At 36.6% G+C, this 17842-nt stretch overlaps 1 protein-coding gene across 1 annotated transcript in view; it reads right to left on the reverse strand.

Moving 5' to 3' along the window:
* The window catches only part of ASCC3 (activating signal cointegrator 1 complex subunit 3), a 257401-nt gene that overhangs the window by 27198 nt on the left and 212361 nt on the right, over positions 1-17842 (reverse strand). Inside the window, exon 37 of the mRNA XM_081093991.1 lies at positions 4301-4525. Within this exon, the coding sequence (XP_080950117.1) occupies positions 4301-4525 (225 nt within the window). The remainder of the gene's footprint in view (positions 1-4300; positions 4526-17842) is intronic.

A 17842-nucleotide genomic window follows, 5' to 3' on the forward strand; every position in this document is an offset into this window, starting at 1 on the left:
GCACAAGCTACCAATTAATTACAAAAGGGAAAAAAGTAACTTTGCAGTGGAGAAGCCTGGCAGATACCACCATGTGCACAAAGTAAGCGTCACCAATAATGAGACATTCATGTCACATGCTTCCTGATGATACACCGAGAGGGTAAAGCATCATGTCTGTGGCATTCTTGCCAATAAATTATCACTTCAATGTAACTATGAGGAAACATTAGGCAAACCAAATGGAGGGGTAACTCTATAAAGTAAGTGGCCAGTATTCTTCAAAAGTGCCAAGGTCATGAAAGAGGAAGGGATGTTAGTGGAGTGAAATTCAAATTGATAAAATCTGAATGAAGCCTGTGGACTAGTTAATAGGACTAGATTAGTATTGAGGCTAGCTGTTAACATTAGGGGAAGCTGCATAAAGAATATAGTAAAATGTTGTTGTTACTTTCTTTACAAACTTTTTATAATGTATGTCTAAATTTTATTTCAAAATAAAAAATTAAAAAGCAATAAAAAATTTAAAAAAGGAAAGAAACCATATTCATGGGGGTGAAGACATTACTATAAATCACTAATTTTGATGTTTTTCCAGATTTGCTGCTATGAAAGGTATTAGTTTTATAATTAACGAGAAAACTATTCTCTTTAGATGTTATATATAAAATATCTAATAGAAGCTAAAATTCTGAATCCTTTGCCCTTTTAGCAAACTTAGAAATAGACTCCTTTAGAAGTTGCTAATTTCTATTATCACATAGCCTGAAAATCATTACTGACTGAATAGTGAAAAAGAAAGTACCAGCAAGTTGATTAAATAACTTTTAGATATGCTGCACCTATATAATCTATTAAGTATATCTACATGTAGAAAATTTTAATTCCTCCTGCAACTTTTCTCCAACCCTTTCTGACCCCAGGGTTCATTAACAGGTCAGTGTTTAAGGGGGGAAAAACAATTATAGAAAACACAAATGGGTATCCAGGGCCCTAGCGAAATGTTAGGAACTTTAACCCCCGTTTATAAAGTGTGACTAATGAAGAGTGGCAAATCATCTTCCTAGAGAGATAAACCATGTGTTGGTTACAAAAAGGGTGTCAAAAAAATTTATGTGTTTATTATGGCCTTACTTCCCTCCTAATTCCTGATAAGTTTATGCTTTCTCTAATTTTAGGAAATATCCCTATTCATTTAAATGATAAAACTAAGTTTTCTTCTGATAAAAAAATTTTTAGAAACTCATTTTAAAACATTTAAACATTTTAGAGAAGCATAAAGAATAAGTCAAAAATCACCCCAAATCCTGTTACACAGAGATGGCTACTGTTAATCTTTTAGTGAATCTTCTGAATATTTAGTGAATCTAGTGAATATTCTGAGTCTTCTCTTTGGGAACATATTCACATATAGATGTAGATACTCTACACAGATGTAGAATTCATAAATGAAATTGTAATATTTTGCAGTGTTCTACAGCCTCAGAGATACTTATTTTCAAGTCTTCAATTTTGCAAATGATTCCATAATGTACTTGGTACAGAAATCTTCACAGATTCATTACTCTACTTTTAAAACCATCTAAGGTCTTTTGAAAATTTTAAAATTGTTTCTATTACAGAAATGTCATAAAATGTAGAAAATCAAAATCTCTTAAAGTCACACTTGGCTATGCTTCTCCTACCCTATTCCTCTCAATTTCCCAGTAAATAGCAGCCCCAGCCTTCCAGCTGTTCTGGAGAAAAGCTTTGGAATCATCTTTGGTTCCTCACTTTCCCTAAAAATTCTGTCCAATTCATTAGCAGAATCTGTTAGATCTCTTTAAATATATATATATATATATATATATATATATATATATATATATATATAGTCTCGGATTCAACCAATTCTTACTAATCTCACTCATACCAACGTGGTCTAGCCATCTTCTAGTTATAAAAATCATTGACATGGTTTCAGATTCCACACTGCAACTAATCTTTAAAACAACATCACATGTCAAGGTTTCATATGTATCAAAGAAGAATTTCCACAAGTATCTGAAAAGGCTATAAAATTACTCATCTCTGTGAGGCTGGATTTTCTTCATACACTTCAACTAAAACATATTGTAACAAACATTGCAAAAGGTGACTAATCTACCTGACTTCTATTAAGCAAGATATTAAAAATACTTGCAAAAATAGAAAACAATACTACACTTTTCACTAATTTTTATTATTTTGGAAAATAGTTATTTTTCATGAAAAATCATGTTATTTATATTAATGTATAGTGGATTATTATTGTATTTTTAAATGAATAAATATTTGAGAATTTCTGTTTAATTAGTATAGTAACTATTCATAAATATATCCCACATAACCATTAGTGAACCACTGCTCTAGTATCTTCCCTCTCATTCAGAGTAAAATCCAAAATCCTTACCATGGTTTACAAACTCCCTACATGACTTGACCCCATTTTTTCTAAAATTTCTTCTCCTACCCCTCTCTGACGTCTTTCTAATCACCCCTTCCCATCTTCTTTACAATGGATCCTTGATTTCCCTGAATATACCAAGTAAGTTCCTACATGAGAGTCTTGGAATTAGTTTTCTCAGTGTTTGGAATACTCTTCCCCACATAAACCCGGGGCTCACCCCCTTCCTTTAATTGTTTCTTAAATGTTACCTTATAAGTAAGATAGTCCCTAAACACCACATTAAAAATTGGTGCAGCCACTGTGGAAAACAGTATAGAGTTTCCTCAACAAAATTAAAAATGAAACTGCCCTTTGATGCAGCAATCCCACTTCTGGGAACATATTCTAAGAATCTTGAAACACCAATCAGAAAGACTATATGCACCCCTATGTTCATAGCAGCATTATTTATAATAGCTAAGATCTAGAAATAGCCCAAGTGCCCATCAGTAGATGAGTGGATAAAAAAGATGTGGTACATTTACACAATGGACTACTACATGGCTATAAAAAAGAAGGAACTCTTACCCTTTGTGACAACATGGATGGGCCTGGAGAGTATTATGCTAAGCTGAGTAAGCCCGTCAGAGAAAGACAAATAGCATATAATCTCACTTAAACGTGGACTCAAATGAGCAAAATAAACTGACGAAGAAAACAGAACCAGAGGCATGGATACATGGGACAGACTGACAGCTGTCAGAGGGGTAGGGAGTGGGAGGGTCTGGATAAAAGAAGGTGAAGAAATTAACCAAAGAACATATATGCACAGCCCATGGACACAGACAACAGTGTGGTGAAGGCTGGGGGGGGAGGGGGTGTGGGGGTGGGAGTGGGGCAAAATGGGAACATTTTGTAATAGTGTCAACAATAAAAAAATAGTACAAATTAGCACCTCCCATCTTTCTCTATATTTCCTTTATTATATATTATACATTATTATTATTATTATTTTTAAATAGCAGTATTTACCCTTTGACATATTTTTGTCTGTCCTTATCATCTTGACTGGAAACCCATGAGAGCTGATACTTTTCTGTCTCATTCACTGCTGTATGCTCAGTGCCGAAAAAAGGGCCTGGTAATCCTGGTAATAGTTTACTTTCAATACATTTTGATCAAATGAATGACTGGAATTTGCCGGGGTCCAACCCCAGCAGGTCCAGGGGTTCCCAAAGGCGTAGACGGAGTCGGCGAAGAAGGAAGGACACGGAGACAGTGTTCAGTTGATCAGCAGCCTAGCCAGGATCTCCAGCCAGGATCTCCAGCCAAGTTCTGGTCTGGATCTCCAGAGAGGTTCTGGTGTTTATTGTCTTGTTACATCCGTATTTATACCAGTTGATTTTAATCCTGTCAATTTCTATTACAAAGGTTAGGGCGTTTCTTATCTCCATTCCAGGGAGTAAAGATTATGTAGCTTAAGCATGATTGTTTGTAGTTAAAGTGATTAACTACCCACCTGGCACTTAGTTAAGGAGTTTCATCCCCTCCCTAACTTCAGGGAAAAATCCCTACCTGGGGAAACAACCTTTCTCGGAGAGGTGACCTTGGTTAAAACACACAGCGCTAGGAGGAGCAAACATATTAAGAACCGTATGCTATATACGCCAGGTCCCTTGAAACATATGCTGTGCAGATGTTTCTATCTTGCAGCGACTGTGTCAAGCAGCAAGGATGGACCGGCTTCCGGCAGGAATTCATATTTGCTTTTCCTTTGAAAATTCTTGATTTGATTCACCAGGTTTTTCTTTAAAATGCCACAGTAAAAATGTTTAAATGCAAGTATATTTAATTCTAAAACAACAAAAAAGAAGTGATGGGAGAAAATGTAGGTATTAGAAATGACTTTCATACCTGACACACTCTGAGAGCTTGGTCCAAGACAGTTTTGGTATCAGTATCATAATCCGGGCAGGGCAGCATGGCTCGGCTGAGATGTGCCTGTAGCAGGAGATGTGCTTTGGTGTGAGGGCTGTCAAATGAATGAGGGTTTGATTCAAAGGGAAGACATTTTGCCAGTTCACTATTCATGTGATCTTCATTATGCCTTACTGGTAAATCTGTGTATTCTTCCGCATCCTGAAAAACACACACATCCATATATATTATTGTGTTAGATCAAAAATATAATAATTAATGTACTTCTTAGTTTTAATTACTGACATTTAAAACATGGTTTAGAAAAATCATCGATAACCTTATCTCTTAAGAATTTTGCTTTGTTCAATACTATCCTATCTAATAAAGTGGGAATATGCAAATTGACTGTCTCTCTGCCACAAATATGGTGGCGCCCAGTCCCCTTAGCCCTGCCGAGGGAGCGGCAGGCAGGCGGCGCAGCAGGACCCACCCCCAGGAGTCCTCTAGTCCTTTCAGTCCCACCGGCGGCAAGCTGGCAAGCTGGCCCCTCAGAGAGCAGGCAGCAGGGCCTGCCTGTGGGTCGCTACGGCGACCAGGCAAGCAAGCCCTGCAGAGAGCAGACAGCAGGGCCTGCTTGCCCATCACCGCAGCGTTGAGCAAGCAGGCCCTGCAGAGAGCAGAGAACCATAGGGAGTGGGCCTAAGCCGTCAGTAGGACATCCCCTGAGTACTCCCAGATTGGAGAGGGTGCAGGTTGGGCTGAGGGAATCCCTCCCCCATGCACGAATTTCATGCACCGGGCCTCTAGTTACTAATATGTAAGGAAAAGCAAGTAATGTGTAATACATGTGAAATTCATGAATGCTTTTCTTATTTATACAGTCAACAAAAACAACAGCGACTCTACGAGGCATCAAATATCATGCTTGACACTGGGCCCACGCAGTGAGTGAGACTAAAAGTACATCAGAGACAAAGTTCTACCAAATGTAATGAATGTATGGTCAGTACAGAGTGCTGAAGAAACATTCAATTTGGGGACTGACTTACGTTAGTGGGTCAGAGAAAGCTTTTTGGAAAAAGTAATATTTAAGATCTATAGATAAGTGGGAGAAAAATGGTGGGGCTGGGATTAAGGGGGAGCAGAATAGGATTGGTGAGGTAAGAAAAGGGTGAAGACTAGGATTTATGTACTATTTTAGATTAAATTAATTTGTTCAAAAAGTTTCCAGTTCTACATGTAGGGAGCTTGGGAGCTACCACTCCGTCCTAACAACAAGTAAAAAGCTAAACAGACTGAAAAATCAACAACTCTTCTTGGCTCCATCTGAGGGGAGGACACAGGAAAAACTGTTGTTCCCAACACTGGAAACACAGGCAAATTCAGGGAGTCACCGCTAAGAGGAGCAGAGATTCATAAGCTGAAACTGCCAGGGGGACCGGTGCCAGGGTGAGAAAACCTTACCTGCAATTGAGGAATGGTGGGAGGCTCTGTGTGGACAACTCTGAGTGCTAAAAACTCTGGGGGGACAATCATAGTGGACTCTCACAATATTGTGAAATTTATCTTCAGGAACTTGACCAGATTCCCACAGTTAATATCAGAGAAATATCTTTTTGGGGTTTTCTAGCAGGGGAAGGTAAAATGCACCACTCTGAAATATGCCAGAGCACATTGTTCTTCTTAACAAAGAAACACCACCCCCCCACCCACACAAACACACACACACACACACACACACACACACAGAAACAATAAAACCAAGACTGTTTTCCATTCACAGTGAGCTGAATCCGCAGAAGTGAAACTCAGGTATGTGGGAGGTTGACTGTATATTTACAGAAAAAAAAATCCACATATAAGTGGCTCATGCAGTTCAAACCAGTACTGTTCAAGCGTCAACTTTTTATCAATAATCACTTTTAATGTCAATGGTCTCAATGAACTGATTAAAAGACAGAAACTATCATAGTGAATGCAAAAACATGATCTGACTATATGCTGTCTACAAGAAAACCACTTTAAATCTAAAGACACATACAAATTAACATAAAAGGATGGAGAGAAATACACCATTTAACAACAATCAAAAGAAAACAAGAGTAGCTATATGAATTTCAGGCAGAGCAGGCTTCAAAGCAAGGAAAATTATCATGGATGATGAAGAAGGGAATTATATAATGATAAAGGGGTCAATTCTCTAAGAAGACACAACAATTCTAAATGTATATGCGCTTAACAATGAAATATCAAACTACATGTGCAATGAGTGAATACAGGATTGGTTTAATACTTGAAAATCAATTAATGTAATTCACTCTATTAATAAACTTGAAAACCATACCATCATCTCAACTGATGCAAATTTTTTGGGGACAAAATCTAACACCTATTCCCCCCAAAACTCTCAGTAAACTCTTCTCAACCTAGTAATTGGCTTGTTTGAGAAACCCACAACTGACATCATATTTCAGTAATAGACTGAATGCTTTCCCCTTAAGATCAGAAACAAGACAGGGATCTCTGTTCTTAGTACTTCTATTCAACATTGCATCAGAGGTTCTAGCCAGCGCAATCAAGCAAGAAAAATTAATAGCAGGCATCCAGATGTAAAGAGAAGTAGTAAAATAAAACTGCCTTTATTTGTAGATGATATGATCATCAATATAGAAAAACCAATGAAATCTATAAAATAACCTACTAGAATAAGTGCGATTAGCAAGGTTTCAGGATATAAGATTAATATACAAAAATCAACTGTATTTCTGTATATTAGCAACCAAAAATCAAAACTAAAAACAAATTTTTAATAATATAAAATATATTAAATACCTAGAAATAAATCTGACAAAAGATGTAAAAGACCTGTATACTGAAAACCACAAACATTGCTAAGAAAAATTAAAGACTTAACTAATGGAGAAAGATACCTTAATTCTCCCAAAATTGATTTAATACAATCTCAATCACAGCAGACTTTTTTATACTTTGGTTGGCTGACAAGTTGATTTTTTAAAGAGTTCCAATTACTAATTTCAATGTGTGTGTGTGTGTGTGTGTGTAGGGGGTAAGGTGGGGGGAAGTCCCACACCAACAAGCAAGTCTTACATACAGCTAGGTGTCCTACAGTTCAACTCAATTCTGACAACTCAATTCTGACACTACCTGCATGCAGATAGCATCAGGTCCCACAAATTCAGGGTTCAACTGTATAAGACTGTCTCTTCCCCACTGCAGATGCCAGTTGTAAGCCCAGATTATCACCTGTGTTTCTGACTGACTGGCTACAGATTTGGGGTTCTAAAAATCCCTGACTTGGGTTCCATTAATTTGCTTGAGTGGCTCACAGAATTCAGAGAAACATGTTACTTATTAGGTTACTAGTTTATTATTTATTATGAAAGGATAAAACACAGGAAACAGGCAAATGAAAGAGATGCATAGATAAGGTATAGGAAAAGGGCCCAGAGCTTCCATGCCCTCTCTGAGGTGAACCTCTACCCAAATCTCCATATATTCACCTAGTGGAAAGCTCTCCAAACCCTGTCCTTTGGGTTTTTAGGAAGGTTTCATTACATAGGCATGATTAATAACATCACTGGTGATTAATTTAATCTCCAGCCTCTCTCTCTTCCCCCAGAGGTGGGGGAATGAGGGTGGGATGGAGTGGTGGGGTTAAAAGTTCCAACCTTCTAACTATAGGGTTGGTAAGGAGTTTCCATTCTCAGGTGCATTCTGAAAGTTACCTCATTAACATAACAAAAGGCACTTTTTACTGCTCTCAGCACTTAGGAAATTATAAGGGTTTTAGGAGCTCTCTGTCAGAAACAGGGATGAAGACCAAATAAATATATTTCAAGAGCAAATATATATATATATACACACACACATACATATATACACACACATATATATACACACATATATATATACACACACATATATATACATATGTGTATATATATATATATATCTTATTAAATATCACAAGATCACAATTCAAGTGGTGTGAAGAAGAAATACACAGAAGAGTGGGAGAGTTTAGCAAAGAAATATGACCAAGTTACGAAGAAAAAAAAAAGGGCAGATTAAACTAAGACACAGAGGATGAGCAGATATTAACTAGATGAAGAGAGAAGTGAAAAGTACTCTGGGAATAGTCTACGCAAAGGCCGGATAGTGGGAGAGAAAAAGGTGAGTCCAAGAGACTGAAAATGTGGTGTAAAAGTAATTTCAATTGATTTAAACAGTATGCTGAAAACATCTTTAATGAATATTTGCAACATTCTGTTTAATGGAACTGGAAATATGTTTAAATTATGTCTCTTGTTTTATTTTGTTTTGCAATAGTCAAAAACATCACATGTACTCTCTACTATTTTGAACACAGTCTTCACCCTTTTGGCCTGCTTTATGCAAGAAGTGTATGCTGACACATTAGCAGTTAACAATGTTTTGCCCCATGTGTCATCTTGGTTTTCTTTTCAAATGTCATTTCAGCTCTTTCCTGTTTTCTCTGAGGTTATCTGCTAAAGAACAAGGACCAGTTACAATGACAGTGCTATTATTTTTTATTGTAGGTGAATTTCAGGTGAACTGTCACCTCATGATTGACTCATTTCAATCCAATACCGGGGTCCACCCAAATCTCCATCAGCAGACATCCACCCATCCCAGCCTTACCACGGGGCTGAAGAAAAATGGAACAGCAGGTAAGCAGATGGTTCAGATAAAACATGATCTTTTCCTTCAAGGAAATTAAAATGATACTGAGGCAAATAATTAATATAAATAATTATTTTAAGCATAGAATACTGTAAATCAGGGAAGAGCCCTGAAGTGAGTTGGATGTGTTGGAAAGTGTCCCCAAGGAGGCAGTGTTTGTTCTAGGCTTAGAACAGTTGTAGGAGAGAGGGAGAGAGAATCCCTGCATTCCCGGCAGAGAACACAGGACAAGCAGATCCATGAAAACAGATAAGGAGGGGTCTAAGGTTTAAGCCCCACGGATGAGGAGAATGCTGCTGCTATTAATAACAGAGAAGTGGGGAACACAGTGAGCAGGAGCTTCCTTTCTGTCAAGCATGCAAAATACACTTAAGAGAGATGGCAATAAGCCAGATAGGTAGAGGTAAGGGAGAAGAAATCAGCTGTAAATCCGTTTCATAGTCTAAAAAGTATTCATATTTATATTTCTTACTACTGCTCATAAAGACAACTTCTTCTGATCTTTTACCAGAAGAAAATCGAATAGCTATTTTAATATTCCAACCTGAATTGGTTCTCCAGGTTTTGGATATGTAGAAATGGGTTTAGACTTACAACTTATATGAAAAGTTCAATTAAAATAAAATTATGTGGGAAGTAAGAATTTGGCTGAAAGCAATATTAACTAAGTAATCCATTTCCCTCTGTACCATCTTGTTCAAATTTGATTATATATATTATACATCTCCCTTCCCTACACTGAGTGATGAAGAGGGAGAGGGAAGGATGGTGGAAGGGAAGGGGAGAGACTGAGGGAAAGGAAAATCAATTAATTTTGATTGATTGATAACAATATAAGCTGAGCATTTCTGTCTTAGTTCCCACATATCTTTCTGTGATGTGTGATTCTAGTACTCTGAGATGCACATTTTTCATAAAGCATGACTTCTAAATGCAAGCCAACTACTCCATTTGGTGCCAAACTAAAGGAACAACGACTTACTCCAATGCTCAAGGAAAACCTGGTGGTGTTGAACTCACTAAGAAGCAGCATATGTGAACAGGGTTCACTGCTCACAACCATGCTTATTGTACTTTCAGGTAAATTGGATCATTAGTACTTTTTGTTGTATTTGCTTACGTTAGAATCTAAACTCCATGTAAGATGTGACTCCATTACTCTCCAAACTGTGCCAATTCTGCTTGAATTACCCGATTTATTGCCTTAATCCCCTGTTTCACCAGGACTGTGATTCTGCTCCCTGCCAGCAGTATCAGTATCAGATGAGTCTGCTAACAGCTGAGTACATTTTAGGTTGGAAAAAATGCTAAGCAGTCAAGAGATCCTTCTAAGTCTAATAAAGGAGCCATCAGAGTTTTCATGTAGATTACCTAGAGACAGGAGTTTCAGTGATGCCTTTTCTCAGTGCATAAAGCAATCTTTCTAAACTAAGCGTTTCATAATGTCTTTGTAAAAACTAACCTTACTAATAAAAGCCTAAGTGGTTGTCACGCCGTGATGCCGTCACAAGATGGCTGTGCGCACAGCGGGTGTGCGCAGGTGGGCAGGGCTGGCTTGATGCTGGGTACGCAGCACAGAGCCTGCCTGAGGGTCCCCCGGCTCCATATGGTGAGACCTGTCTGGGGGTCCTACCTCCTCCAAGCTCCACACGGTGAGGGCTGACTGGGGGTCCTGCCTCCTGGCTCCATGCAGCATGGAGGCGGGACCCCTGGCTCTGGCCTACCTCATTGGGACAACCCATCGAGGAGCCCTGGGTGGGTGGGTGGGGCCTACCTCTTTGGGGTGATCATTCACAGGGCTCCCACTCAGTGACAGGGCACAGGCCAGGCTGGGGGACCCCCGCCCCCGCACACGAATTTCATGCACTGGGCCTCTAGTATGCTTTAATACAAGTAAAAGTATTTTAATAACCACAGTGGACAAGGTCTGTCTCAGCATGCTGAGTCATTTCTTTACCATATGTTTACTCAGCATATTGTTGGATATTTAATGGTGAACAAAAGCAAAAGTGACCCCCTACTCTTATGAAGGTTCAGGGTCAGGTTGGGGAGCCAGACCTTAATCAAAATTGACTGTGAATAGATGTAAAATGACTGGATAAGTATAAAGAGGGAGAGGTACAAATAATAGAGTGGGTCAGGGAAGGTATCTTTGAGGATGTTCTGACTGAGCTGAAAGAGTAAAAAGTTATTATTTTTAAATGAAGAAGGGAGGAGTGGTAGATTAATGTTCAAACTTGACTTGAAGAAGAGGACACTGACTATTACAGCAGAACACTCTTTAGACTGCATCTATATTGATTTTATTAGTTAACATATGCTTTTAATAAGTAATGTCTTTTTCATTATTAAATTTGACATTGGCAATTTTTTGAGATCTTCAAAGAGGTTGATAGTTGATTTATAAATTTTTATAAAATATCAATTAATAATAGTTTCTGCAGTTAAAAGTATGTGTAATTAACTGAGGTCTCATCAAAAGCTATTACTTCCTTTGAGGGTCCCTCCTTTTCTGCTTCCAGTGCTTGAATTAAAGAGGAATCCAAAGAATGTAGTCGCAACTCTTCCCCACAGACATGTCAGAGATCACGAGGGTGGAATGGCATGGTGTGAGGTGGTAGAGAGAACACTCAATCTGGGAATCGATACAACAGGTGGGTTTTTAGCTCTGCTATTTACAAGCTATGTGACCTTCTGAGAGAAAGTAAACCTCCCTATGTCCCAAATTCCTTATCTTATATTGGAATTTTGTGTGATCATTCAATGTGGTAGTGTTTATGAAACACTTAAAAACTGTAAGGCTTGGTATACATGTTTGGCATTATAATCATCATCATCATCATCATCCAACATCTGATACTATACAGAATGCTAATTGAGGTTTAAGTTTCAATTATGTGAGTTTTTGTTCTACAGATTCCAGTTATAAATCTTTGTTTATAGCTATGCAAATGTACTTCACTACCTAAAGTGACATTTTATTCACTCATTTAAAAAATATGATTCTTAAAAATCAGTCAAAAAAACCAGATTTATTTTTTCTTCACTGATGCTTTACCAATAGTGGCACATTCATTTCATCCAAGTAATCACACAAATTTTATGTAATTGTGTTTCAAAAAAATATTGGCTCTTAGAAAGACAATGTTCTCATAATATGAGACAGTCAAATTAAAGATGAAATATTCAGGAATTGTATTCTTCAACTACAAATTTGAAACGGCAGGCTTTAGTCTCCAATCTCCAATTTGGTTTCTTTTAAATCCATACTAATTAAATGTTCACATCAGTGTGTGATAAGGAAATATGCTCTTTCCTGTGTACCTCGGTGAACTAACTCAAAACACTGTGGAAAGACAGAGAAAAAGAATGAATCATTTATATTACACATCTGGTAAAACTTTTCTGAAGGAAAACTATTATTGATAGTTATATTTCTCTGAAACCTGACAGCATTTTATAATTAAAACTCAAGTGCTATGAAACAAAAGAATAAAACAGAAAATATTGACTTTAGATCAGTTAGATTAAAAGAAAAAAATCAGCAATTTTAGTTTTTGTGTGTGACAATTATGGACTTGAGAAATGACTTAAAATGAAGACTGACTTAAGACGACTGCTACTTAATCCTCAGTCACTGACCAGAACCTCCTGTGTAAACTACGGTCATTTATTCCTGGAATTCCAATTCACAGTTTTCCTAAGCTCTTTAGAATGGGGCGTATTTGCTTCACCTCTTTATTTAGTTCTTATCTCTTTCGAATATTTTATTCTGGATGTATCAGACTACTTCCAAAGTTTTTCTACTCAGTTCAAATTAATTAAAGAAGCAGCAATCCCAGGATCAGCAGAAAGAATAAATAAAATAAAATCCCTGCTTAAAAACAAACAAGCAAACAAAAACCCTTTCTAGCCACTTCTTCCTCAGCAGGACACTCTATTTGCCTCCAAATTACTCCTCTAATTTTAAACAACTTGTCTAGTTAATTTCCTGTGTGATCACTGACTACAAGTGAGGTTCATTTTCTTATCTACATCATGTAGGTAATTAAAGGAAATTGAAATTGGGCAGTGAAGCTTTTATGCAACTGGGACTGAAGCTGAATGGAGGGCAGCGAGGTCAGTGGAGCCCATGATGTTTTTATGTGAGAGGCTGATTTGTCTACCCTGTCCTGTTTGTTTAGTGTAGGCTGGACAGCCTACTAACTGCAAATCTATGTCTCTGATTTGTCCAGCTGTCCTTGAATAAAGACATCTTTCCCTGCAAATGTTAGATGACAGTGATTGACAACCTGTGATGAACTCTGCTTGTAACCCCTGCTACTGTTTTTAGATTGCAAAGAAAAAAACAGAATAAAGAGACATCTTTCATAGTCACATCAAATGGGCCCTGCTGTTCAATAGTTTTCATCTTGTTTCCCTTTACATTACAAACCTCAATCTGTTTTACAAATGCCATAATCCCAGCCACTTCACATCAAGTAAAAAAAATAATATATATGTGTGTGTATGCCACCACATTCTGCCTGCATATTTACACTGATTTGAGCTTATTGGGCATATACACTCTTACATAATGGTTTACTCACACCGTCCTATCACGGACTTACTTGCTTGTTCTCCCAAGAACAATCTGCAAATCCCTACTGCAGAGATGTCTTTCAGTGATGGTTTACTTAGGGCTCCAGTCACTTGATTCAATACATGCCCTTGTGGCCCTTAAATACACTGACTGTACAGCTTACATTTTACACTTGTTAAAATCAGAAGCTTATTAAATACTTACACTCTATGTTGGTTTTCTTCTTTAGTGAAAGTGTGTGAACAAGTGAACTTGGTTTGAGTGTGACTGTGTGAGTGTGTTTATGCGCACTGGTTTTCTTCCAGGTGCATTACTCTAAGAGTCTGCTTTACCTAAGCAAACTACCGAAGTGAGAACAGGCAGAACGGGTTCACGCTTGGTCTCGTGTCAGCATTACGTAGCAGCACACCGGCACTTTCCTGGGCTGCACACATCACTGCCTATATTGCACTCACTGTACAGTGGATGGCCAGCTGATCAATGAGAGAGACTAAAGAAGCTTTATGCTATAACTTAATCTCTGTCATGGGAAAAGCAAAACTTATAAAGTTAATGAGTTCTAGACTTTAAGTGGCACTTGATTAATTTGTAACATTCTGAGGCGTTAAAACAAACCAAAATTAGATTCTCACATTCCAGTGCTGTCTTTTGGCCACTGAAGCTGTAGAAAAAGCATTTCAGTAAATTTCCCTGATAGGAACCCTGTTAAATTTCTGTGCCTTTCTGAAGTATTAAATTGATTGTACATTATGTATTTTATAATAATATTTGAAAAATAATCTGGCATTTACCAAGCCAGGTATAGATATATTAAGGGATAAGAAAATATGCTTCATATTTTAATCTTTATTATTTCATATTACCTTTTATCAATCATTAACTTACTAAAACACTAAGTGTGTGATATAACTTGTTTTTTAAATCTAATATATAATTAGTATTATTTCTAAACATGATTTGCACTTTCATTAATATTATCTATTCAAACTGAATAAATTATATGCTACTATAATGAATAAAGTAAATCTTTTAAAAGACACTATAAACTAGAATTACATGAAAGATACACCAAGACTAATTTAATATTTTAATTTAAAGGGAAAAAAAGCAAAAACTTAAAAACATCCCCCCCCCCCAAAAAAAAAAACAACCCCTTGGTTATAAAACTTATTGGACAATGATAAAACTAAGGTCTAGTTAATTCTATAATAACTAATATGCAATTTGCTTCACTAAAATAAAGTATCAAAATAATTTTATTATTATATGCAGATGGCAAAAATGTAAATACTGATGGATATCATTGAAATTACTCATAGTGTGTTTCCTTTCAAGGCCTATGTGAATATATGTGTCTGATTTGTATCAATGTTTTAAACTTATGGACATATGTTTGGCCTTCAACCATTTAGGTCAAGCACAGAATCATTTGCCAAAAAATAAATATGAACAAGAAATAATACCTTATTCCTTCCATTGTTAGAATGACCACCTGGTTGACAGCTGGATTTTAAGGGATCTTACAATAGTGAGCACCAGCAGGTCTGCTGTACTTAAAATAATTTCAGTGGTAAGAATTCCATCAGAAATTTCTATTTCCCAGGATTTATAGCTAAGACCTTAAAAAATTGCTCTTTGATGAAAGTTAAAAAAAAATTCCTCAGTTTTCAAAGATATAATAAAAACGCCTTATAGCTTAACAATGTTTAGATATTTTCCTTTTAAGAAATTTAAGTCTTGAGACTGGCTATCAGGTTTGAGTCCTGAAAAGGAATAACTGAGATTAGAAACAATATGTAATACTTATAAATAGTTATATATTACACTTTCTAATCAATCTCTAAAGGCTAACCAAACTTTTTTTCATCACCTTGCTTCTGCCTTTAATTTTACATATTTCTTATGGTGACTTTCTTCATAATATGCATTTCTATAGACTATGAAATTATATCAAACATAAAACAAACAAACTAAAAACTAAAACTCAAAGTGGAAATATTAAGTCACTTCTGATCTATTTAAATACCTACTAAATATTTTTCTTCTGGGAGTTAAGAACTACATATACAAAAAGAAAAATAAATCTAAAAGTGAGATATCTAAACAGGCCAACATGCAAAAATATCATAAGATAATAAATACAAGACTAAATGACAAATGAATGAAACAACACAATGGTGTCATGAATTTAGGAAAAGTAGTGATCACTGAATCTGAATAAGATAATATTTTACGAGGGAGATGAGCCAAAATGAATGGGTGAATATTATACACATTAGGTGAGAACCATAAGCAAAGGTGAGAAGTTGAGTATTTACACAGCATGTTTAAGGCTGAGAGTAAGGTTAATCAGGAGAAGGGGGTGGATCTGTAAGAGTCTAATGGAAGGTGTAGGTAAAAAGGAAGACTATGTAGGGCCTTGACAGTCAGATTAAGGAAATAATGCTTTATTATGTACATAATTTTAAAACCCCATTCACATAATTTCTCCCCTCAAAAATCTAAAATTAGTGTTTTTAGTGACGTGAATGTTATCTCTACTTTTCTTGATTAGTTTAGCTAAAGATTTGTCAATTTTGTTGATCTTTTTAAAAAACCAACTTTTGGTTTCATTAATTTTTCTCTACTGTTTCAAAATAACATTTTTATTGATTTCAGAGAGAGGAAGGGAAAGGGAGAGGGGAATATAAACATCAATGATGAGAGAGCATCATTGATCCGCTGCCTTCTGTATGCTTCCTTCTGGGGATCGAGTAGGCAACCTGGGCATATGTTCTGAATGGGAATTGAACCTTAACCTCCTGGTTCCTGGGTCGATGTTTAACCACTGGGCATACTGGCCAGGCTCTACTGTTTTTCATTTATTTGCTAATCTTTATTCTATGTTTCCTTTGTTTGTTCTTCTTTTTCCAGTTTCTTAAGTTGGCAGGTTATTTAAGTGTGTTAATTTCTACATTTGTAAACTTTCCAAATTTCCTTTTGTTATTTATATTTTAATTCCATTGCAGTTGGAGAACACACATTTTATGATTTCAATGGTCAACCATCAACTTACAATGGTTCAAGATTTTTTTTTTTTACTTTATGATGGTGTGAAAATGATACACATTCAGACTACTGTACTTCGAATTTTGATCTTTCCCTCGCCTAGAGATATGAGGTATGATATTCTCTCGTGATGGTGGGCAGCAGTAGCCAGCTGCAGATCCCAGTCGGCCATGTGATCACAACAGGCAAACAACCAATACTTTACAGTGTTGCCAGCATGTTTTGAATGTTGTGTTTTTGGATCCCATAATGCACAAAATGCCCATTTGGTGAGAAGAAGAGGAAGGCAATTACTCTCGAGATGAAACTCAGGATAACTGCCCAACTGTAGGCTAATGTAAGCACATTTAAAGTAGGCTAGGCAAAGCTATGATGTTCTAGCATAAGTGTATTAAGTGCATTTTTGATCTAATGGAATTTTCAGTTTATGATGAGGTTATTGGGACATAACCCTATTTTAAATAAAGGAGCATCTATAATTCTATATATCTGTATTAAAATGTTATGTAAAGTCTGTTCCAATGACCTGAACATCGTAACACAGTTTTCCATGAGGGAGAACATGACACCATTGGTAAGAATTCTGAATTTCTAGCCGAAGCCGGTTTGGCTCAGTGGATAGAGCGTCAGCCTGCGGACTGAAAGGTCCTAGGTTCGATTCCGGTCAAGGGCATGTACCTGGGTTGCGGGCACATCCCCAGTAGGAGATGTGCAGGAGGCAGCTGATCGATGTTTCTCTCTCATCGATGTTTCTAGCTCTCTATCTCTCTCCCTTCCTCTCTGTAAAAAATCAATAAAATATATTTAAAAAAAAAAAGAATTCTGAATTTCTAATTATAATGGATATATAAATCTGCATATTTGAAGATATTCAAATGTATATTAGAATTCTATCTGGATAACATTATCACTAGTAATACAAATATGAACTTTAATTTTTATAAATGGCTGTCTCTCAGGACAGTCTGCAAATATCAACAAATTAAAAACTATAAAGAACACATGTAACAGAACACCCCAAGGCTTGTGAAATAGGTCAGTGCTCACATAAAGGCTCATAAGTTTAAAAAATCTTCCTAGATATCTAACCAACAATCATATATCTGAGGCTTAGAGTTGGGAAGATGAGAGACTTGTGTTATAATACCTAGAGCAATAGAAAGTCAGCATTATACTGGACA

The sequence above is a fragment of the Myotis nattereri genome, assembly GCF_964212035.1.
Source record: "Myotis nattereri genome assembly, chromosome: 6".
In the NCBI taxonomy this organism is placed as follows: Eukaryota; Metazoa; Chordata; class Mammalia; order Chiroptera; family Vespertilionidae; genus Myotis; species Myotis nattereri.